General features: G+C 41.3%; 1 protein-coding gene across 1 annotated transcript in view; it reads left to right on the top strand.

Annotated features, from left to right (window-relative positions):
• The window catches only part of kpnb1 (karyopherin (importin) beta 1), a 29,194-nt gene extending 6,000 nt beyond the window's left edge, over positions 1-23,194 (top strand). Inside the window, exons 3-22 of the mRNA XM_042343191.1 lie at positions 958-1,140; positions 3,264-3,464; positions 4,660-4,812; positions 5,292-5,351; positions 5,448-5,537; positions 6,975-7,085; positions 7,952-8,053; positions 9,703-9,927; positions 11,064-11,255; positions 12,506-12,636; positions 13,588-13,735; positions 15,567-15,638; positions 17,052-17,196; positions 17,682-17,764; positions 18,248-18,355; positions 18,853-18,996; positions 19,452-19,557; positions 19,644-19,758; positions 20,627-20,788; positions 21,924-23,194. Of these exons, the coding sequence (XP_042199125.1) occupies positions 958-1,140; positions 3,264-3,464; positions 4,660-4,812; positions 5,292-5,351; positions 5,448-5,537; positions 6,975-7,085; positions 7,952-8,053; positions 9,703-9,927; positions 11,064-11,255; positions 12,506-12,636; positions 13,588-13,735; positions 15,567-15,638; positions 17,052-17,196; positions 17,682-17,764; positions 18,248-18,355; positions 18,853-18,996; positions 19,452-19,557; positions 19,644-19,758; positions 20,627-20,788; position 21,924 (2,532 nt within the window). The 3' untranslated portion in view covers positions 21,925-23,194. The remainder of the gene's footprint in view (positions 1-957; positions 1,141-3,263; positions 3,465-4,659; positions 4,813-5,291; positions 5,352-5,447; positions 5,538-6,974; positions 7,086-7,951; positions 8,054-9,702; positions 9,928-11,063; positions 11,256-12,505; positions 12,637-13,587; positions 13,736-15,566; positions 15,639-17,051; positions 17,197-17,681; positions 17,765-18,247; positions 18,356-18,852; positions 18,997-19,451; positions 19,558-19,643; positions 19,759-20,626; positions 20,789-21,923) is intronic.
• The last annotated feature ends 721 nt before the right edge of the window (positions 23,195-23,915 follow it).

Below are 23,915 nucleotides of genomic sequence, written 5' to 3'. Positions count from 1 at the left end.
TACTGACATTTTATTTTCGAAGTGCAAGAGTACTGTGGGACATGAAGTTATGGAGCTAATCTAAAGTTTAGTGTAACTATTTAGCAAGTGTCAACAGTTTCTGTGACTCCAGCATGACTGTTGAAATTAATTGTCTGAAATAAATGGACCGAGATGCGCACTGGTGAATACAAAAGCATTACCATTTTGAGGGCTATAGGTTTCTGAGCAACAAAAGCAGGATAATAGAGTAACGTGCTCGATATCCCACACATTGAGACTGACCCCATTGTACATGTGAACTCACTGTTGATATCAAGTGAACATGAGAAATTCATTGTACTGACCAAAAATGTTCATTGGGAGTTACACTGATGCAGTTTCTTTCTGCCCTACACACATGCAGCACTGGCACTTATTTATTGAACTCTGTGCTATAGCTAAATCAGAACTCCTTGAACATACAAACTGAAAACAAATTTACTGCTAGTTAAAATGCACAAGTCCTAAGAATGGAGGATTTTCGGTGTGAGTTTGCAGGTATTGGATAATCACAGTATCTTGGCTACAATTAGTTAACTGCCAATGTATTAATCTCAGATATTTTTGTATTTTTAGTAGTGGGAATATACTTTTTGGTACACTTCTACTTGTATATCGTACTTGTATTTGTAGACTACTTATTGGGAAATAATTTCTTTAAGGTCCCGTTTAACCTGCCATTATAGAAAGGTTTGAACCTTTTAATCAGTTTTATAGCTTTTGATAGCTGAAAGTGACTTAAGTTAGCAGGATTGTCAGCACAGCAAAATAAAAATAGGTGTCAAATATAGAATGCCCACGGAGAGTGGAGAGACATCTTTGTAGTTCTGTGCCAACAGACCATTGTTAAAATGGGGGAAATCAAGAAACTTTGTTCAGTGTCTTTGGGAATGTAGACTGTTTGAGTAACGTTTTTGTGTTCTCTCAATTATTTAGCCTACTTTCTTGGTGGAACTGTCAAAAGTGTTAGCAAACCCAGGAAACAGTCAAGTTGCCCGAGTTGCGTCTGGTCTACAGATCAAGAACTCGCTGACATCCAAGGACCTCGATGTCAAGACACAATACCAGCAGAGGTGGCTGGCCATCGACAGTAATGCTCGTCAGGAAATCAAGAACTTTGTAAGTTAACTTGTAAAGAACACTTATTTATATGTTCAGTCTGGCGGGTAGTGAATTCTATTTATATTCAGCGCGGGAGTTTGGAGAAAGTGATCTCTTGTATTTTTCCCATTACATAACTTTAAAAAAAGTAATGTTGATGAGTAAAATCCGTGTTGAGCTGATCATGACATCATTTAATTATTTAAGGTCCTGTTTAACCTGCCTACTTATGTTTGTGTGTGCTTGTAGCAAGCTCCATGAATTGTTTTACATTTAAATTACTTTTTTTTAAAAAGCAATTTAAGGTTAGTTCTATTGGTTTACAGAATGATTTCACTACAATTTGTGTAGCCTCAGTAGATTGGGCATTTCCTATTGTAGGAGTTGAATGATGCTGTAGATTGTAGACTGCTGTTTTTACCACTAGGTTTGAATACAGCCCAGATTAGTCTCTGACAACTTTGAAAATGTCCCAGTTAGAATGAGTTGGACAGTATCCCAGTTCCCAGTAGTCTAGTCTGCAGCATTCTTGTGTTGCAATTCAATTGGCACCAAAGAAATCCTCTATATGCTGACTGTAAATCCTGTTTTATAGCTCAGTCGGACTTTGTTAAATTAAATTATAGTGAGTGGGGGGGAGGTTTAGTCTTTCCAAAACTATTGCTGAGAATATCGCCGGTTAAAGTGTTTTCAATATTTAAATAAATATTTTTGGATTGTTTCAAATTTGCAAATTTCTCACAATAGGATTGATTGACTGTACAAACTTGTTAAAGTTTGTACAGGAATTTGTTTTATATGTAATGCAGGATTCACTGGAATGCAAGGTCATTTCACTCAGGGCTGTATTGTACACGGGAAATGTCTAGAGTAATGGGTTTTTATAAATTATACAGTAGATCTAGACATGAAAATCTATTTTTTGAATTGATTCAGGTCCCATTTTTACCTGGTCATTTGTCTTCAAGTTTAAAATATTATTGTGCAAAGAGAATTTAAGCTAACGCTTAGAGAAAATTTGGATACATAAATTGCACATTAATAATAAATAGAAAGAGAAGTCGCTGGAAACCTGCAGCAGGTCAAGCAGCATCGATGGAGAGAGGAAAATGAATTAATGTTTCAGGTCATTATCGACCTATTTTTGCCTTTTGTACATTGCACATTAGTCTGAGACTTGAAGTATTAACATAACTGAATGTAGATTAGATAAAGCTGGTGAGTTTTCCATATAAGCGCTTGTTAAACATGATTGCAACAATAAAACATGCTGCATAACATGTCCAAACAGTAGCTGAAGCCTGTGTTTTGCATTTACCAACAGTGTCTCTGAAACTTAAATGATGGACAGTGTCTCACGTTTACCAATAATACGGCAATTTCAATAGAATAATGCATGGAGTTGCATTGGGTGAACATTACAAATTTTAAGGCAAAATTTCAGTGCAATTGTTTTTATGTTCTAACCGCTGCCGTGGAACTTTGACGTTGGTACTGGAGCAGTGATTTGAAATTCATACCCTTAAGCAAATCCATTCGGTTCATCGTAATGTTACATTTCCTCTACGATTCCCAAGTAGGACCGGCCCCACTCAAAAGTATTTGACATATTTCTGAATGCTTTTGAAGCCAGTTATCTAGGAATTAAAATCGGCTTTTTTATTTGTTTTTATATTGCTATTGGAGAGACGTTTCTGAAGCTGTTTTATGGTCTTGAGCAAGTGTCTGCATTCTTTTGTCCCTTCTCTGTTCCCACATTAAACGCCACCCATCTGCAGTGTAAAACTTATCTCTGCTCTCAGAAGTAGATCAATGGCTTACGCTATTTTGTGTTTCTAACCAACTTATAACTTAAGAAAGATTTTAACCATTATCCACTCAAATCCAAATGGGTAGATATTTGTTAGGTCAGGATATCAAGGGATACGGGGCAAAGGCAGGTCATTGGAGTTGAGGTACAGATCAGCCATGATCTTATAGAGTGGCAGGACAGGCTCAAGGGGCTGAATGGCCTCCTCCTGTTAATTTCAAGAAAATACAGAAATGTTTAAAGTAGAAACTTTTGTGTTGTCGCACACATCCATGTATAGCTTTTCTGTTTTTGGGGATAAAAACTTCTTAAACTTTTTTTGCTTCTGCAGGTTTTGCAAACGCTGGGAACAGAGACCTACAGACCCAGCTCTGCATCTCAGTGTGTTGCAGGAATTGCATGTGCAGAGATCCCAGTCATGCAATGGCCTGAACTCATTCCTCACTTGGTTGCAAATGTAACAAACCCGAATAGTACTGAACACATGAAAGAGGCTACTTTGGAAGCTATTGGTTACATTTGCCAGGATATAGTAAGTATTTAATGTCTAATTTCTGCTTCAATCATCTTGTTTCCCAAAAAACACAGCCATTTGAATAGAGTGTAGTATTGGAAATTTGCTATGTTGTGTTCATTGTGATTTTTTTTAAAAAAACTTCAGCCAACTGATTGCACCCTGGAGTGATGTGGGAAATAGTTGTCCTTTTAGAACCATTGCGCCCGTGGAACCACACTTGTACTTGCCCAGAAATATAGTAAAAGTGCTATGCAACTTTGGTCTGAGTCTTTGCACTTCTGAAGGCTGACAAACTGATTGTTTTCAAATGCCTTCCTGCCTTGGCACCTCTCTACCTTTCCAACCAGCTTACTCCCCAACCTGCTGCCTCCGCTCGACTGGCTCCGGCCTCCTGCTTGTCTCTCATGCCCTCCATTCCATCATTGGTGGCTGCGCTTTCAGCCACTATGCTCTGAAACCCTTGGAACACTTCTTCTATCCCTCCCCCTTGCCCCTTCATTCCTCATCTTCAGATTGCACGTGAAGACCTTCCTCATCAACCGTGCCTGTGGTCACCTCCCTCAGCTCAGGATCATGCTCCTCCCTGCGTGAGGGGCGCTACATAAATGTGTGCAGCTGTTGTCGGGCTTCAACTGAATCCAGAAAACGTATATTCCTGCTCGCTTCCTGTGGCAGATTTGCCCCGGAAACCAGCATGTTGATGTCAAAGTGGTATCAATCTAATTTTTTATATTTTGTAGCAGTTGGCACAGACTACCACGACAAACATTAAACCACAGAGTTTATTACGATGGAGATTTTGAGGCGGGTGTTCGATTTGTTTGTGGGGGGATGAGGGGTCAACCGTTTGAAATACAGAAAGAGTTTAACAGTTCCATCTTTCAATATTCCAAACACAAGTGTGAAGCATTGCCAATGTGGTGCTGCGCCATAACTAAAAACTTTTTTTAAAAAATTAAAAAAATAAATAATAATTTGCTCACTCAATCTACTGCTGTGCACAAGTGGCTGCCGTGTTTCGCCCACAAATTTATACAGTCAATTCAGTTTACACTATATTCTGTGAAGCAAAGACATGATAAGGAGCTATATCAAATGCAAAGATGATTATTATTAACGAGCAATAAAATGGGAATGTGTAAAACAAATAATATTTGTCTGTATGATGACCTCGATGTGACCAAAAGTAACGTCATGTTTATTTTTTCAGGACCCTGAACAACTGCAGGACAAATCAAATGAAATCTTGACCGCTATTATTCAGGGCATGAGGAAGGAGGAGCCCAGCAACAATGTAAAGTTAGCTGCAACAAATGCACTCCTGAACTCCTTGGAATTTACCAAAGCTAACTTTGACAAAGAGGTGAGAGAATTGCTGTGTTACAATGCAAATCTTCTGAATTGTACGCACACCTTCCGAGTTCTCAGACAAACAGCTGTAGCACTGACACTCGAATAACCCCCTTTGGAACTCCATCCCACAGTCCCTTTGCCTTGCTCCTGCCCTTCCCTTGCCTCCTTCAAGGCACGTCTCAAGACCCTCCTCTTCTACTGCGCCTTCGGGCACCCCCCTAATCCTACCTTCCCTGCCCTCCTGGTCCCAACCGCCCTGCTCGGGTCCAAAACCTTGACTGTCCAGCACTTTGGGGCATCCCCCTGACGTGAAAGGCTGTGTAAATGTAATTTGTTCTTAAATATTTTGTATTTGCAGGGGGAAATCTTCTGTTCTTTCTCTAGCCTCCCCCATCCAAAACATTGCTGTACGTCCATCCTGTATATCCATTTCTTTGGGGGCCTAAAGATTCATTGCACCTTTGCAGATGTTGTTGTTTTTCTTTGCAGACTGAAAGGCACTTTATTATGCAAGTCGTCTGTGAAGCAACCCAATGTCCAGATACACGGGTAAGTGCCGGTGCATTGTGTCTCATTTAAAATCTCTGGATTTAGGTACTAGTTTAGTGGATTATGTTTATTAATTGAAAACTTCTTGTCTAATAGGTTCGAGTTGCTGCCTTGCAAAACTTAGTGAAGGTTATGTCCCTTTACTATCAATATATGGAGACATACATGGGACCTGCTCTTTTTGCTGTAAGTATATTTTACGTTTGAAATCTAGCTAATTCTGCCTGGTTATTGAACAATGCATTAGGCCTTCATCACCCTCTCCCAGCTTTCATGCTTTACATCAGCTGATCCTCGCGTCCGCAAATGTCTGTGCAAATTAAAATCTCTTTGGAATTTGTCGGTCAACTTTGGCAGTGGTAAGCATGTTTCTGTAATGCTGTCTTTATAGCTAGCTTTTTGTCGCATGCATACTAAGGGTGGCATGATGCACCACTTCACATTGCTGGCAATCGGCATTAAAATAGTTTTTTTTTAAATCTAGCTTCCCCATTGCCTCCTTCAAAGTGATTTTTCCAGGTCCTAGATTGTGCACAAAAAACTGCTTATTTTCTGAAATCCAGCTACACTGAAAACCCAACTAACCAGACTAATGTGGGGCGGGGGTCCCATATTCTGGTCCAGGGGGTGGCTGTATTTTGGATATTAGATGATTTCACAAAACAAGTTATCAGCCTTCCTTCCAATGATTGTTAGATATCCGTCGAGAATTTTATTTACACCTTTATCCTTACCTCACATCTCATCAGTTCTGGCCCAGGCTCCACTGGCTCCCCATCACCAAATGGATCGATTTCAAGATCCTCACACTTGTGTTCAAATCCCTTCACTCTCTTGCACCTCCCGACCTCCTCACTCCCCAATCCACCACCCGGTGCCTCCGCTCGACTGGCATCAGCCTCCTGCTTGTCCCTCACACCCTCCGTCCCATCATTACGCCCCAAAACTCTAGAACACTCCCTCAATCCCTCCGCCTTTCCCCCTCTCTCACCCCTTTTTCAAATCCTGCCTGAAAAACTTCCTCTTCGGCTGTGCTTGCGGCCATCTCCCTGCCCCCAACTCGGAGTCAGGCTCCACCACTGTTAAGCACTCTGAGATACTACCCTATGTGGCATGCGCTATATGAGTGCAAGTTGTTCTTATTTTATCTTATATTATATTGTGAATTTGAGCTGAATTGTTGTACTTGATTTTAAATAAAAGAGGCAAAAATGGAAAGGCCTCATAAGCAGTGCAGTTTTTTGGAGATTGAAGCTGTAATATGTTTCGTCCAATAATCATAAGTGCATTTAGCTTCTGTGGCAGTGCTGTAAATTATGGGCAGTGATCTAATATGGATTTGCATGTTTGGCAGCAGTACTGAGGTTTACATCTCAACCATCAATAGCAGGATTTTGTTTTAGGCGACAGTGGGAGGTCTCTTACACCTTGTGCTCAAGTGACTTAGCAATCTGTACTTCAGTGAAAGGGTGGAGATTTGATACTGATCACTTCAGTTTTGTATTGATTCATTTGTGCCTGCAGGAAAAAAAACATTTCCCTGGCCCGCTGGCAATCAACATCATAAACAAACTGTTATACTATTGCTCTTGAATATTTCTCACAAGCTTTGTATGTTTTCAGATTACCATTGAAGCTATGAAGAGTGATATCGATGAAGTGGCCCTGCAAGGAATTGAGTTCTGGTCCAATGTCTGCGATGAGGAGATGGACCTTGCTATAGAAGCTACAGAGGTAGGTTTTTAAAAATAAAACTTGATACTTCATGGGAAAATCTTTCCAAAACCACAAGTTGATTTTGGTTTGATCCTAATACCATAGGGAATAGAAGGGTATGGGAGAGAGTAATGAGTGAGTGGAGACTCGTGTAGAGCACAGACTGGTTGGACTGAGTGGCCTGTTTCTGTGTTGTACATCCTTTGTAAGTCTTCCAAATTGGTTTGTATGAGCCTGTGTTTGATGCAGAAGTATCTTCTTGAATTTTGGTTCTAGTAGTGGTCTCAAAGCTCAAATTAACAAAAAGTATGTTAAAATATACAGAAGATGGTACCTTAAAGGCTTGTTTTTATTTGGAGGTTAGTACATGTGGTCTGGTCCATTAGGCTTTTAAACAAAAAATGGAAACCACTTGGATTAAACCTGTATTGGTTTAGTTTAGTGGTGAATTATTTATCAAGTGGTATAGGATGAAGTGAAGAAGTACAGGGTGACCAAAAAGTTGTGATACCATTACAAGGTTTGATGAATCTTAAAGAAATGATATTTTTGTTTTATTTTTTAGATAATAGGGTAGTTATCATGGCTTTTTGGTCATCCTATATAACCCAGAGGGCAGGGGTGACCGTTGAGTCTGACACACTCATCCTTTTCCAATTGTTAACAAACCACTCTGAAGTTTAGTTACTGGATGTATTGGAATTTAGCTGAGATCTAGTCGAGCTTTAGGATTTTAATAGTTAGACATTGAGGTATATAACTGTGCTGTTAATACAGCAGGTGAATGGGGTTATAGTAAATGGCTGTAGAGGGGAGGTTCGTGTCAGGACAGATGCAACAGTGGTGTAAATATCTAATGATCTAATCGCACTTTTTTTATACAGGCAGCAGAACAAGGAAGGCCTCCAGAGCACACAAGTAAATTCTATGCCAAAGGAGCACTACAGTACTTGGTGCCTATCCTTACCCAGACACTGACTAAACAGGTAAACGCAAGAAACAACTGCAATGCTTAAATTAATTTATTAGAGTGCATGATATTTGCACTCACTGAACAGGGACAAATTCCAAGCTTGTGCTTTTGCACTGCTGGGGTACTGGCTGCAATATTCCTAGTCACATTTCTAAAATGTTCCTCTGTCCTGTGTGTTGGTTGAAAAGCTGGTCAGGATGCAGAGGTAGATCTGTATTATGATTGGATTAAAGGTATTGCCTGGCCCTTGGTTATCAGCGGGTGTTGAGTGATTACTGAGCTATAGTTGTTGGGAGTGTATGTGAACTGTGGGCTTGGAGCTGTCTTATGCATAAATTTCTCAGGGTAAGAGAATCTGCATGTGAGGCTGTGCGTGAAAGGTGCAGTTCATTTGCATAAACGGTGGCAATATTCAACTGTCAGGACCTCAGAGATATGAAGCGTCTTCTTGGCATCGGCAACGTGGGAGGGGCTTTTATTTAGGCTACTGTTTCAGCTAGACAAAAGATTTGCTCCGATGTTCTACAGGTTGCCATGAGGAGACAGACTAGTTAACCTAGAGCAGGCCTCAAGCTCCCCCAGGACATTTGGGATCCTGACCCTTCACTCAGGCTGTAACCCCACAGCCTCCACAAAAAGCTGTCCTCAAATACCTTGCACTAGAAGATGGGAACACACCTTTCTTATCTGCTCCTCGGGCTTCTTTGGGCCAACTCGGCTCTTGTAGCCTTTGCTCCTCCGGTGTTTCTCCCTGCTCCATAGACTCCAGTTTGGGGATCTCTGACCTGGAGAATTGTTTGTCAGGACCCTGGGAGAAAACTCCCTTTTTTTGGATAGTTTGGGGGTTGTTAAGGCTAGTTAAAAACTGACAGTTGAGAACCCAAAGATCTTCTCCAAAAGACAGGATCTCAGATAATGAATTGTAGTTGTCAACATGACTCAGTTGGTAACTGGCTTGATTTGGGTCAGATGAGCACTGGGCTGTGAACCTGCCTGTTCGAGGGTCCCGGCCATCAATACTTCAGATAATATCGGTTATTCATATCAGTTATTTGTGGGATGTTGCTGGTGCAAATAAGGCACTATATCAGATTAGCAAAAAGCAAGAATAGTGTAGTAATTTATCATTTTTGTATATAAGGTTGACGGACATTGGCTGGTGTGACCTTGTGACTAAAGCCACCAGCTGACTAAGCAAAATTTACCAAGTTTGCTTTTTGTACTGTTGTAGTTTCTGTACTGTTAGTTAATCTCTGTCCAGAGAGCAGATGGAGCACTACAATTAAGCTGAGCTAAGCAGGAATAAAATTAACCAGAATGTTTACTCTGGTCACAATTCCATGGCACTTGCTGGAAAGTTTACATACGAGGTGGATCCTTAGTATCTGAACTTGCACTTGCAGACTAGTGACTTGCGATGATCAGTGGAATGTAACCTGCACAATCGCTCATCTTTATCAGGGGAGTAAGTTGAGAGCTTGTCTTTGGTTTTTAAATCAGCAACAACGTTATTCTGACTTGTATTGGGTGGGCTTCAAAAGATCTATAATCTTCCTGCCCTTTAAGTACTAATTTTAAAATGATTTCTTCATGCGGCTGCACTGTAAGTTTTGTTTCTCCTCGACCATCAGTGGCTGGAGTCAATGCTCTCTTTTGTTACAGGATGAAAATGATGATGACGATGATTGGAATCCATGCAAAGCTGCCGGCGTTTGTCTCATGCTGCTGGCAACCTGTTGTGAGGATGACATTGTTCCACACATACTTCCATTTATTAAGGAACATATCAAGAACACTGATTGGCGGTACAGAGATGCAGCTGTGATGGCATTTGGCTCTATCCTGGAAGGACCTGAACCCAGTCAACTTAAACCACTAGTGATACAGGTAGTTTTATCTGAAGCATTTTCTTTCCATGTGCATGTTCCAGTGCAATTGCCAGATGCGATCCTAGCCAACTTTGACATTGTTAAGAGAAATTTAAAACAACGACAACAAATTACATTTGTATAGCGCCTTTCATATCAGGAGAACGTCCCAAGGTGCTGGGCAGTCAGGGATCCGCACTCGAGCTGGTGGTTGGGATCAGGAGGATAGAGTTAGGAGGATGACCGAAGGCTTGGTTGAAGAAGAGGGTCTTGAGACGAGTCTTGAAGGAGGCAAGCACATATCTGTTTAGGTATAAAATGATGAGGATGGTCCAAGCTGTTTACATTTGTAGTAAGTTGCATAAATGTACCCGTGAAATGACTAGTCAAATATCCTTGGACCCAAGACCTCTGAGTAATATTAGCTTGGTAGTTGATTAGAATACACGAATAGGTAGTGTGTTCCCTCCAGCACCAGAAACTGATGAGATTATTTTGTGGTTTTACCAGAGTTTAATGGATAATACAGTTGCTTCCAAGAGATTATTCTGAACTATTGATGTTTGATTCGGAAATCTAGTCCTTCTCACTTCCCTCTTGTCCACACAAAAATCACAGTTCACACTTTTTTTTGCAAAAAGCTTGTGGCTGTTGAGTTCATCATTGCTGTGAATACAACAGGACTATCAGTTGGAGAGTATACTTCAGGCTGTTAAATGTTTGCTTCTTCCGTGCAATCCACTTAGTGACAATAGCTCCTTGTGTCGGTGGGAATTAGCCTGGAGAGAGTAGTTTTCCTTATTGTAAACAGCAGAAACAAAATGTGACTATAAAGCTTTAGTGTTTCCATTAAAGTTTCCATGCTAATCTCCGGTGATGAATCTTAACGAACCACTGCATTCATATTTCACTGCACATTCTAATTCATGTAAATTTCAGCAGCATAATCCAGTGATGTTAGCAGCAACTAAACTCCTGGAGGATTTTCCTTGGTAAAAGCTGGGATGCATACATTAAATATTACAAGTGCTCTGGGATGCTATCCTATGTGAAGAGGGCTATATAAATGCGAGTTGTTATTGTATTTGCAAATGGTTTGATCATGATGTGCAGAAATTCTTGATTAGTTCTTCTGTTGTATTTGTTTTAATGCAGGCAATGCCCACACTGATCGACCTAATGAAAGACCCAAGTGTGGTGGTACGAGATACTACAGCCTGGACTGTGGGAAGGATCTGTGAGTTGCTTCCTGAGGCTGCGATCAATAACCTGTACCTGGCCCCTCTGCTGCAGTGCCTCATTGAAGGCCTGGGAGCTGAACCTCGAGTGGCTTCTAATGTTTGCTGGGTAAGTGTAATAATAATCCTTGATTTGATACAGCGCCTAATCACATCTTCGAGAGGTCTCAAAGCACTTCACACAATATACTGTAAAGTGAATTGACTATATTTTGTGGGCAAAGTGTGGCAGTCAATTTTGCACAGCGGTGTCCCCCAAACAGTTGTTATTTTTTTGATCTTTGGGAGGGATTATAACCTCTGGAAAAGTGATTCTCCAATCGACTAACAACCGGGTTTACTACTTAGTGCTTGGTAAACAGGCATGTGGAGTAAGGAAACTTGCCCAGGAATCGAGCCCAGGTCCTATCGCTTCAAGGCGAGCGCTTTACACACTAAGCTACAGGATGCCATAGGTTCCCGAGATGAGCACTGGGTGGCATTTAAGTATCCTTTCACTTCTGTGTCGAGCACTTAAAACTAACCTAAACCGATTAAATTTAAACAGTTTTTTTTTCTTTTGTAATAGATGTTAGTAATCCCTACGCTTAACATTGCGCCTTTCACGTCGGGAACTATATTTTGTGGGTGAATGCAGCGGCCAATTGGTGCACAGCGATGCCCCACAAGCAGCCAAGAGTAGATAGGAGTCCAATGGTCCAGAAGTCAGCCATTTTAGTGGGAGAAACGGGGCCATCTCCAGGCGTGTACAATGAATAAAGTACACAGTGCAATTGATGCTGTGGGGAAGCGCCTTTTCAGCAATACTGCACTCTATATACTTAACGAGTTTGGATTTCTGGGATTTATAAAGAGCAACACAGCAATTCCATATTCCTGTCTGATTTCAAATACAAACCATTAAGAGAATTATCAGTTGACATTTGCAGATCAGAGTGCCCATTTTTTGTCTTTTTTTGGATGTGCTTGGAAGGGAAAGTACAGCTTACTGGCAGAATGGTGCTTGCTTGCACACTTAATAATAATCCTTACGTTTGAGATAATGCCTTATCCAATTATTGAGCCATCTTGAAATGCTTCATGGAATTTACTGTCAAGATATCTAGTGACTGTAACTTGAACACTGCAATTTCAGGAGGGCAAGTGTCTGTCCTTGCAAATGTTTTTGGGTATCTTGCCTTTACTGCCAGGCATTGTGTGTTTGAAATCTTTATTACAGTGCAGCTTTAGTATTTTGATGATATCTGTCATTATGTCCATCTACCATTTGTTACTCTTCTCACGTCTCTTCCCCCCCTCATTAAATAAACTCCTGGCTTATGTGGCAAAATGACTAGTTGAACTTTCTTTGTCCCTCAGGCATTCTCCAGTTTAGCCGAAGCTGCGTATGAAGCTGCAGATGTGGTAGAAAATCAGGAAGAGCCAGGAACCTATTGCTTGTCATCATCATTTGAGTTAATAGTCCAGAAACTCCTGGAAACTACTGACAGGTAGGGGAAATATCCCCATGTCCCTCCTTTAATGTGTGTCAGTTTCTAATGAATCTACGAACTTCTTTTGATAAATGGGTGTCTTGTCAGCTCCCATAAAGAGATTATGAATGTAATTTTCATTGCACAAGGTAACAGGAATCTACAGAGCAAAGGAGGCTATTAAGCCTGTCAAGCCGGCACTGAGCTCACTTTAATCCTACTTTATCACCATACCTCCTCTAGCCGCTCTACTTCATATGCCTGTCTACTTCCCATTTGAAAGCTACAGTGGACTCTACCTCCACTGCCTACTCAAAGTTCCACATCCCAACTAGTCTTAGCAGTTCTTTTTTTTTATTCTTGCGACTATTTTATAATTATAATAATAATCCTTGCATTTGATATAGTGCCTTATCACGTCTTTGAGACGTCTCAAAGCGCTTCACGGAATATACTGTAAAGTGAATTGACTGTATATATTTTGTGGGCGAAACACGGCAGCCAGTTGTCGTGGATTGAGTGACCAAATTATTTTTATTTATTTTGAGGGAATTATTAACCCCAGAAAAGGGATTATAACTATGGCCTCCAGTTACTAACTCAAATTGAAATGATTTATCCCTATTTACCCGAACAAACCCCTCATAATTACATACACCTCAATCAGGTCCCCCCTCAACTCTGCTCCAGTGAAAACAGGCCCAGTTTCCAGGCTCTTCCTGGTGAACTATAGGCAGTTACCACAATGTTTGCATAAATCACCTAAATTCATATTGCCACAAACTGTAAACATCAATTGCAATACATTTTTGAGACTTAGTATACTAGTTATTTCATTTAATCATTAGTGTTTGGTGTTTATTGTTATTCGGTGTACAATTTCTGGTGGATGTTACATTTTCATTGTGTTTATGCCTTGTTTTCAAATTGTGCACTTGCTCCACTGAAATCCAAATTGTTTCTGTTTAGGCCTGACGGTCACCAGAACAACTTGAGAAGTGCGGCGTATGAGGCACTGATGGAGATAGTGAAGAACAGTGCCAAAGATTGTTACCCAGCAGTGCAGAAGACAACCCTGGTTATCATGGAAAGGCTGCAGCAGGTGTTGCAGATGGAGGTGTGCAAATGGAGCTATTGTATAGTACCAAAACTTGCTGTTATAGCACTCATCACACAGAGTAGCATCCCGCGGTGCTCGACAGTGGGGGAATCTGGCCTCGAGCCAAGGAGGGAGGGCAGGAGGTGACTCAGTACGATCGAAAAGGAAGGTCTTTGGGTCAGATTTGAAGGGGGAGGGGGCAAAGCCGAGGGATTGAGGGACAAAGTTTTGGGGCGCAGTGGCTGAAGGCTCGGCCACCAATGGTGGAGCGGAGGGGGTAATAAGCAGGGTCAATAGAAAACTTGGGCCAATAGAAAAGTATGGCCGTACTTTTTCCACGGAACCCGCTATAATGTAGTTCCAGTCCCGCCGGCCACTGTGTGTGTGTGTGTACACACAACAAGACAACAACAAGATTCCATTTATAAAGCGCCTTTCACGTCAGGAGGACGTCCCAAGGCGCTGAGTGTCTGTTTCTCTGTGTTTGTGTGAGAGTCTGTCTCTGTTTGTGTGTCTGTGTATGTCTCTGTGTCTGAGTGCGTGTCTCCAGGTCTGCGTGCAGTGCCAGCCCTGAGAGGCAGGAGGTGATGTGCTCCTGTAGACTCGCTGATGCCGTTGTTCCCCATCTCACTGGAAAAAATAACTCACAGTTTTTGTTAAAGGAGCAATTCATATTTTTTCGCAACAATCTAATATGTGTTACTTCCTCATGTTTAGTTTTTATCAATAAAGTGAAAAAATGTAGGTTGGCAGTAAAAATATATCTCAATAGCACCCATCAATCCCTGCAATTTTTGGAAATTCTCCGCAATTTTCTGAGACACTTTCAATCTGCAATTTTGGGCAAATGTGTCCGCACTTTTCTGTTGGCCCCAGGTGATGACTACACTGGGAGACTAGGTGGAAACTTGTGGTGTTTAATTAATGTAATTCATAATAAGCCTTACATTGGATATACCTTTCACATCTGTGCAGATTGGTGATTCACAATCACCTCTTTTCCCCCCACATAACCAGTTGGTAATCAGAGACTGCAGATTTCAGATAATTGAACCAGAGGGGAGATGAGGAGATTTTTTTTGCCCTGGCACTTAAAGAATTTCACCCAAAACCCAGCTGTTCCTTTTGCACAGTTTCATATCCCTATTGTCCCACGATTTGGCATGATGGTCGCCGGGAGCTGAGTAGAAAAATCTTTGCACCCAGTCACCCCCACACTTTGGAGCTCTATCCCGGAGTCCCTCCTTCAAGTTGTGCGTCAAGATGTATTTCTGACTGCGCTTTTGGTCATCTTTCCCCTTCCCACTCTTCGGCTCCCACCCCTAGCTCGGATGCCCAGACAGGTGAACGATTTGAGACGTCCTCCCATTATGTAAGCACCATGTGAGTGTGTATTATAAGACATCCATTAGACACCTGTGAGCAGACACTCCAGACGGGGCAGTGAGGAATGGTAGCTAGGAATTCTGCAAAAGTAAAGATGCAAAAGCGTAGGAGGAAGAGATTATTTGAAAAGCATCTTGGATATCTGGTTATTATTTGGTTATCTACTTTTAAATTCGTTGGAAATTTCATGTCTTCCCATGTGTGTTTGTGTGTGTGAGTGACGACTTGTATTATTGCATAATGAAATTTGGAAACTTGTCATTAGAAAACTTCGCCACTGTTTGTTGTTTATATTTGAACAGTCTGGTTGTAATGATGAAATGTTCATGCACCACGCAGAGACAAAATGGTGATTATGAATTTGCTGAAGACCAAAATTATGTGGGAAGATTTTTTTAAAAAAAAGCAAACTGATAAAATTTACTGTTTTTGTAAATTGTCTTTTTTGGGAATTTTTTTTCAGTCTCACATTCAAAGTACATCAGACAGAATTCAATACAACGACCTTCAGTCTCTCCTCTGCGCTACTTTACAGGTAAGTTTATTTTTCATATAAACACCTGAAATGATGATTTTAAATATTATAAATGATCATTTTAAATATTATAAATGATACAGGAGATTTCATGTCTCAAATGAATTACATTTTAATTTTAACCGTGTAGAAAAGTTTGAATTCAGTTTAGTTCTCTGATTGTAAGCAAATTTCTGCCTAGACATGTCTTTTGAATATTAACTTTTTGGCTCAGGTTTATGCAGTAAATCTGTGCCTTACCAGGTTTCAGGGGATCCAGAATTCAAACCAGCGAAACCTGGCCTGAAACCTACAAATTAATAAATCTGTGTGCCGCGTGTAGATTCCAGACTCCCACTCTACTAAAGTGCAATATCCTTGACGACCCCCCACCTCGCAGTGGCCAGAGATATCGACTTTTTGCCTCGGGTTGTTTGAATCCTGTGAGGAGAAGATGGGCTTATTCAGCATCTTCTGATTGTGGGAATCAAACAGTTACAATGCCAGTATAATTACACTTCGCCGGAAATTCTAAGTGCTCCTCGGGATTTGCTGTACAATGTTGTGGTTCTGTATTTTGTCGGCAAATCTTCTGGGCTTTGTCAAAGCCTTCGGTTGAAAATAGCTTTTAATTCTGGCGTGTTCATGGGAGGCAGGTTTGCCTCCTACAACAACAAATTACATTTGTATAGCAGCCTACACTGCGACTCTCCAAATTTGACACATTTATTTGGAGTTGGTTTATTCAAATAAGTGAATCATACATAAATAGCGTTTAGATAAATAATGTTCAAGTGAATTGCAGGACATCTGTTTGAGCCCCCAAATTACACTAGTTTTTTTAATTCACTTGGACATCTAATGTGGAATGTACAGTAAAGCATTACTTTCGTAAACTCCCAATCAGTGCTATAACGGGGTTCGTTAGTTTGATATCAATGCATATACGTCTGGTTCTATCAGTGAACGTCGCATTGCAGAGCTTCAAATGCGTTGGCGTGCTGCAAGCTTTCGGCTTTCAACGAGGGATTTGAGGGCGTGATGTTTGGAATTTAAGATGGGAATGTTTTGGAGATTACATTCCCTTTGTGTTTTGAATGTGCTTGAGTTCCAATAAAGTGTTGTTTATAATAAGATTAATTAAATAATCCTTGCATTTGATAAAGCCCCTTATCACATCATTGGGACGTAACAGAATATGCTATAAAGTGAATTGGCTATTTTTGCGGGTGAAACACCACAGCCAATCGCGCACATTATAGCAGTGTTGTTGTATACTCGTTGCTTAAAAATTGGCCGTAATGATGACATTTTCATGCACCACGCAGACACATGATGGTGATTATGAATATCTGACCGGCTTGCCTTCTCCCTGAGAGTCCCATGTGGTGAGCTTTACATTTGAAGTTCAATCCCTATTTTTATTTTTTTCAGAATGTTCTGCGGAAGGTCCAGCACCAGGATGCGCTGCAGATTTCAGATGTAGTGATGGCATCGCTTCTTCGAATGTTCCAAAGCACTGCCGGCTCTGGGGGGGTGCAGGAGGATGCGCTAATGGCCGTCAGCACTCTAGTCGAAGGTACATTTTGTATAAATTTGGAGTGCAGGTTGCCTTTGTGTTATAAATGCGGCAGAGTCGTTAAAAAAAAAAGCATCTTTGTGATCGTGTATATTTGTTGCTTGAAGATTAGGTGTAATGATGACATTTCATGCACCACGCAGAAACATTTTGGTGATTATGAATTTCTGAACGCCCATCCCAAGTGATTCTAATGCAATAAGCAATATACTACAGGTACCGGAAATCTGAAATAAAAACAGCAGTTGCTGGGAACACACCGCAGGTCAGGCAGCATCTATGGAGAGAGGAAAATGAGTTAACGTCTCAGGTTGTTATCTCTCCATAGATGCTGCCTGACCTGCTCCGTGTTCCCAGTGACTTCTGATTCTAACACACCTTCCTAGTGGGCCGTCCCTTTCCTCTCCCATTTGTGGCTCTGTAATATGGATGGAGTAACATCTATCCCACTGGATCTAAATGAGTCCATTTGTGTTTTTCTGTAGTGCTGGGCTCGGAGTTTTTGAAGTATATGGATGCCTTCAAGCCATACTTAGTAATTGGTCTGAGGAATTATGCCGAGTATCAGGTAAGCCCTGCTGGAATCTGAAATCCTTCGGAATTCCATGTGACGGGGGCTCTTAAGTTATGATGCTTTCAGTCGGTGGATCCCTCAGAGGTTGAGTAGCAGTTATGATGGGAGCGGTGGGTAGATATCTAAGGTGTTAATTACATTGGCCAATGTAATTGTCTGCTCAACTTGTACAGTATGACAGTGGTGGTTATGCGAGAGCTTGTAATTGTTGCTGCTGATTACCGTTCAGGCATGTGCTGTGGCATTATGGCATTACTTGCCACTTCACTGGTAAATTATTGTGACATCTTATGCGAGTGTAAAGAATTCTAAATCTGGTCGTTTTGCTTGGATACTTATTACAGTGGCCTATTTTCCCTGGTGATAAGTGTTTGATGACAAATACACAATGTTCTTGGTGGGTGTTTCCTCTTGTGCTCTAATTGTGGAATTTAGCTGCTCAGCGACACCTGACAATACCTCTCTTGTCTGTCGCAGGTTTGTCTTGCTGCCGTGGGATTAGTTGGTGACCTGTGCAGAGCTCTACAATCTAATATGCTGCCTTTCTGTGATGAAATGATGCAACTCTTACTGGAGAATCTGGGGGTGAGTTAATGTACATAGATTATTTCTCATAACACTTTCTCATTTCAACATAAGAGTTTGCTGGCGAAAGAAAACCAGGGTCCATCGAGTTTGCTTTCTAGTCACTTGACATGTTGTGTTCCAAACTAATATACTATATCCCCCAGATAAGATCTCTACTAGAAAATAATATCTAGTTTGTTCTTGAAACAAACAACCCTTTTTGCTTTCACGGTCTCCCTAGGGAGCCTGTTCCATAAGTTTATTACTCGCTCACTGGAGTAGATTTGTCCTGAATTCTCAATTCTATGTTAAATTAATATATGTGTTTACAGTTAAACCTTAATTCTCTTGGGCTGGTAATGTTAGTGTTGGGATTATCTTGAATTATTTGCAGTGATGCTGTTTCCTGAAAAGCATTGTAGTCGTGCAACCTTTAGGCAATCTGCTCCTGTTCCGATCATTAAATTTCACTGTCAGTTGATGCAAGTAAAATTATTTTTCCTTTTTCCGCTCAGAATGAAAATGTTCACCGGTCCGTTAAACCACAGATTCTGTCTGTTTTTGGAGATATTGCCCTTGCTATAGCGGGAGAATTTAAGAAGTACTTAGATATTGTACTGGATACCCTTCAGCAGGCTTCACAAGCTCAAGTGGACAAAGTAAGTGGAAACGTGGCTCATTAAAACTGTCTAGTTCCTCCCGGTGATTACTGTAAGCCATGAATATAAACACCATCGATAGTCGTGCCTTCAGCCTCTCTGCCCCCACCCTTTGGAACTCCATCCCACATTCGTTTCATCTCACTCCCTCCCTTACCTCCTTCAAGGCATGTCTCAAGACCCTTCTCTTCGACCGCGCCTTAAGTCACCCTCACCCCTCCCGATCCCAACCACCAGCTCGGATGCAGATCCCTGACAGTCCAGCGCCTTGGGACTTTCTCCATGTGAAAGACACTTTATTATATATATATATATATATATATATGGGCAGATCCCTGGTCCATGCCTGGTAATCTCAGTCACCCCATTGTGGGGTAGAAGTTAGTTTCATGCACCTGCAGTATTTTGCCTTTTATCTCCTAGTCATCTGTGCTAAGTTTTTAATTTATCTTCAGACAGATTATGATATGGTGGATTACCTGAACGAACTAAGAGAAGGCTGTCTGGAAGCCTATACTGGCATTATTCAGGGTCTGAAGGGTGATCAAGAGAATGTGCATCGTAAGTTTCAGTGGTTCGTTTAAAACTTTTTTTTCAATTCTGAAGATCGTGCCTTTGTAAACTTACTAACTTTCCCCTCTCTGTAGCCGATGTGATGTTGGTGCAGCCAAGAGTCGAATTCATTCTCTCATTTATTGATCACATCGCAAGAGATGAAGACCACACAGATGGAGTTGTGGCATGTGCCGCTGGACTGATAGGGTAAGACTCCTCTAATGGATCTGTAGTTAAAAGCCCTGTCTAGTATGACTAACTATGTGTGCCCTTGTTTTGGCCCTCATTCTGTGCTGAATTGTCATTCGTTTATTCATCCCACAGTCCTTTCGCCTCCTCTGTCCCTCCCTTGCCTCCTTCAAAGCACATCTCAAGACCCTCTTCTCCAACCATGCCTCCTGCCGGTACCCACAGTGGCCTCCAACCCCACCTGATCCCAACCCCCAGCTCGGGTCCAAATTCCTGACTATCCTGCACCACAAGACATCTCCCGACACGAAAGGCTCTGTGTAAATGTCATTTGTTGTCGTTGAATTGGGTGTCCCCGGTTAAGGTGCAATTTTCTTGGTTCTGGTGACGCAGCGAGGCTTTCTCCTCTTGGTCTGTATCCTATCTCCCTGCTGGAGAATATCTGGACACAGTGATCACAGCTGTAAGCTCCCCCTTGGCCAGGTACCGGGGCTTGGGTACCCTCTCAACAACTACTGTATTGGTTCATGTATGATGAATGGCTGTTTGAGTGGGGTATCACACCATGGCTCGTGCCTGTGAAATTCCAGCAGCAATATGAATTGTCACCTTCAGGAGAATTTGATTGTGAACTGCATGCAAAAGTTTGTTTAAAGTGCCTCGAGACACTACCCCACATGAAGGGTGGGAGCTATATAAATGTAAGTAGTTGTTGTTGTTTTAATATAAAGGCATTTGTATCTTTGTTCTAGCTCTTTGCCTATGAGCTCAGTTTTCTCAGGAGATGTCATGAAGGGGTGTTGAGTAGTACCATTTTTTTTAAAAAAAACTCAGTGGAAATATTGAATTCAACGATATTTAAATTAAAAAATAATTGTCTCTTCAGTGATTTGTGTACAGCATTTGGGCGAGATGTACTGAAGCTGGTTGAAGCCAGGCCTATGATTCATGAACTGTTGACTGAAGGAAGACGATCAAAAACGAGCAAAACTAAGACTTTGGCTACGTGGGCTACGAAAGAGCTTCGAAAACTGAAAAATCAAGCTTGGTAAGGCTTTCCTGGTGACTTAAGCATGACTAATAATACTTGTATTTGTTGTAGCGTAACATCTAATGTCTCAGTGCGCCTCACCATGTTTCTGTGAAGTGTGCTGATTATTTGTAGCAGACCACGTGGCAGTCGGTTTTCACACAGTGGGCTTCAACAAACAGCCATTAAGTAATGACCGGTTATATCTGGAGGATTGTCGGGCGGGGCCCTTGGAGAAACTCCCTTCTCTTTTCAAATAGTGTTATTGTATTTTGACCAGGCAGGGAGGACATCGGTTTAATGTCCAAACCAGAGAAAGGTACCTGTACCACGTAGTGCTCCCCCAGCACTTCAGCGTTTGCCTAGGCTTTGATCACAAAGTCCCCAAGTAAGGCTTGAACCCAAAGGTGAGAATGCCAACAGAGTCTGCCTAACTCCTGCTTTGATGTAGTGGAGTGTCACTTCGAGTTTGCCTGGTGTTGCATTGCTCCAAAGTAGAACGTTCAGATCTTCCTTCTTCAATGACCTGAATTTATCGCTCAAAATAGTGCACTGTACAATCTGTGTTCATAACTCCAACTGGTCTCCGTGTGGCCTTTTATGTCTCTTCTATCTCACTCACTCCGCAAGAGAGCTGGGGGCTTGTCTTCAAAACTTCATTTCTTCCACTTCACCATGTTCAGTGAATAATTCAGTTCCAAAGGAAGTGGGAACTTGTGGCCAGTTCAATAAAGTTTTAGCACAGTCCAGTAGACAGGAATCAAAAAAAATCCTTCTGCGTGTTCACGCAAAGCTGGAAAGGCTACGGTTTAGAGACGTTAAACTGAGCATGTTGTATAATGGTCTGTATCCAAGCCTGGAGTCCTCCTGCTTTCCCTCTTCCTCTCCTCAGCTCTTTCCTCCCACTTCCTCTCCAGACAGGGCTTCCCAGCCAGTTGCTGTGAATGTGTTGAGATGTCTTAGCTTGAAAAGCATTATTATATAATTGTAAATTATTGTATCTGTTTGGTAATCTATACTTCAGTCACATTCAAGATATAAAGCAACTTTTTTTTAGCAATAACTGATGATTTGAAAAATATTCTACTTTACAGCACAGCAAAATTGTCGTACCTGTCGTTAATCTTCAAGTCATCGCAATTCTTTGTTTCAGATTTCTCACAGCATTGGGATGAGGAAAACACCTGAGACCCCACTGGAATTCTCAAATCTTTGGAACAGAAGTGAGGAGTGTGCTAGGATGTTGAATGTTTGAGAATGTGAGAATGAGTGAGTGAGGTTTGCATCACACCATCTGATCCAGCAGTATCTGGGATTGAACGCTGAAACAAAAAAGGCCAATGTAACCTGCACCAAGGAGAAGATCGATATCCTCTTCTGTCAAACCGCGGGAGCGTTTAAGAAAATTCAAAAGGATTATGACCATTGCTGCTGGGAGGAAAATTGGATCCTCAGCCTGGCTAATGTAATCGTACCATGTGGAAATTCGTGCATGAATATTGAGGTTGAGGTTCTGGTCAAGGATGAGTGTGTGTGAGTGAGAAGGCATACACTTTCTCTACTTCGGATTCATTACAATTTACTTAAATGGTTAGCATTTGCATTAAAGAAGAGTTGAATCGACTGACGCAGCACAAAAGAATTGAATGCGAGTTGCTCTTATTGGGAACACTGATGAATCCTCAGAGCTTCCTTGTGCGAAGCTTTCAGTTAGTCTTCAGCCTAGTTTAAAGAGATGGTATCCCATTTTTAAATAGCTTGCATCGGCTGTATTTTAAATTGTCTGGTCCACACGATATGCCATTTAACCTATTCTGGAAATACCATACAGTTTTTCGACTAGGACGGAACAAATTTTTATATAGACCTGCCTGCAATGAAAAATAAGAACTTATTTTTTAGCAGTGTTACTGGCATTTGCTTTGAGAAAAAAAAAAACCAACCCAGGTGTGTTAACAGTAAAGCTGGGGTAGATAGATAGATTCAATAAATAAATGGCGTGTTTAGGTTTATTTTCAATACCTCTAAATTCAGCACATGTAGGCTAACAAAGGGATCATGGTAGAGCAGACTTGGTGGCCAGTGGTAACATTAAAATGACATAAGAATGACCAATACAGTTGCCGGCGGTCAAGGTGGCAACTGTATACAATCTTACAATCAGCCACCGTGGCACCGCGTTTGCCTGCCAGATAGTTGGTGTCCATTCGGCCATTATTAGCTGAGGGATTTGCCGCTTTCTTCACATCATGAAGGATACTGTCTCTTTAAAAAAAAAAGCCTTTCTTCCCCTGTAAAGAGAATAAAACTGTGAAAAGTGTAAATGATGCAGAGGGATTTGAAAAGGTTCATGGAATCAAAATGGAAATGCATCATGCCCTAATCTGCCGGATAGCACTTTGGAACCCCCCCCCCGCCCCCTCCGCCCCCCCATCCTATCTCTCTTTCCCCTCCCACCCCCTCCACACAATTTGTACTGTAGCAGCTGAAACAACGTAGTGTGCCAAAGATTTATTAATTGTATTCAGGTCGTGCTTTGGATTTCTAAAGAGTTTGGAGGAGAGAAAAAAACAACAAATTTCATATTGAAAGTCGGCATATAGAGATGCCATTCAAACTGCTCGGTGATCTTTGCTTTTATTTGATTTGGAAAGTTAAAATTGTGCTATGGGTGTCTCGCTGCACGTGCTATCGACAAACTAAAACCTGAGACACTTTTAAAACAAAAGTGGCGTATTTTTCAACTTAAAAAAAAAACCAGAAGAATTAAAAAGTGTCAAAAACATTCCCCCCCAGCACAACTTGTACTTAGTCTTACAATACGTGATTGCTGAAATGACTATATACCTGTTCCACACAATAATGTAATACAACTGTATACAGGGTATTGGATATGTGCCTTAGTGTCAGAAGGTGAATGCAGATCGGTGCAGTTTATACCACTTCAGTGCAGACCCGAGAGAAGAGGCACCATGTATTTACACTGGCAAAAGGGTGTTTTATCCAGTTAATAATTGCATACTGGGAAAGGTTTGGGCCTTTTCATGCCTTTATTTTGTACTTTGGCGATCGTACTGATGGGGAATTCTGATCATTCCTCAGTGCTACCTGTTGCTGTCCTGTGGGCTTTCAGCTGTAGAAAACA

The sequence above is a fragment of the Callorhinchus milii genome, unplaced genomic scaffold (assembly GCF_018977255.1).
Source record: "Callorhinchus milii isolate IMCB2004 unplaced genomic scaffold, IMCB_Cmil_1.0 Scaffold23, whole genome shotgun sequence".
Classification (NCBI taxonomy): Eukaryota; Metazoa; Chordata; class Chondrichthyes; order Chimaeriformes; family Callorhinchidae; genus Callorhinchus; species Callorhinchus milii.
The sequence above is the reverse complement of the archived record's forward strand: the minus strand, read 5'-3'. Positions and strand labels throughout refer to the sequence as shown.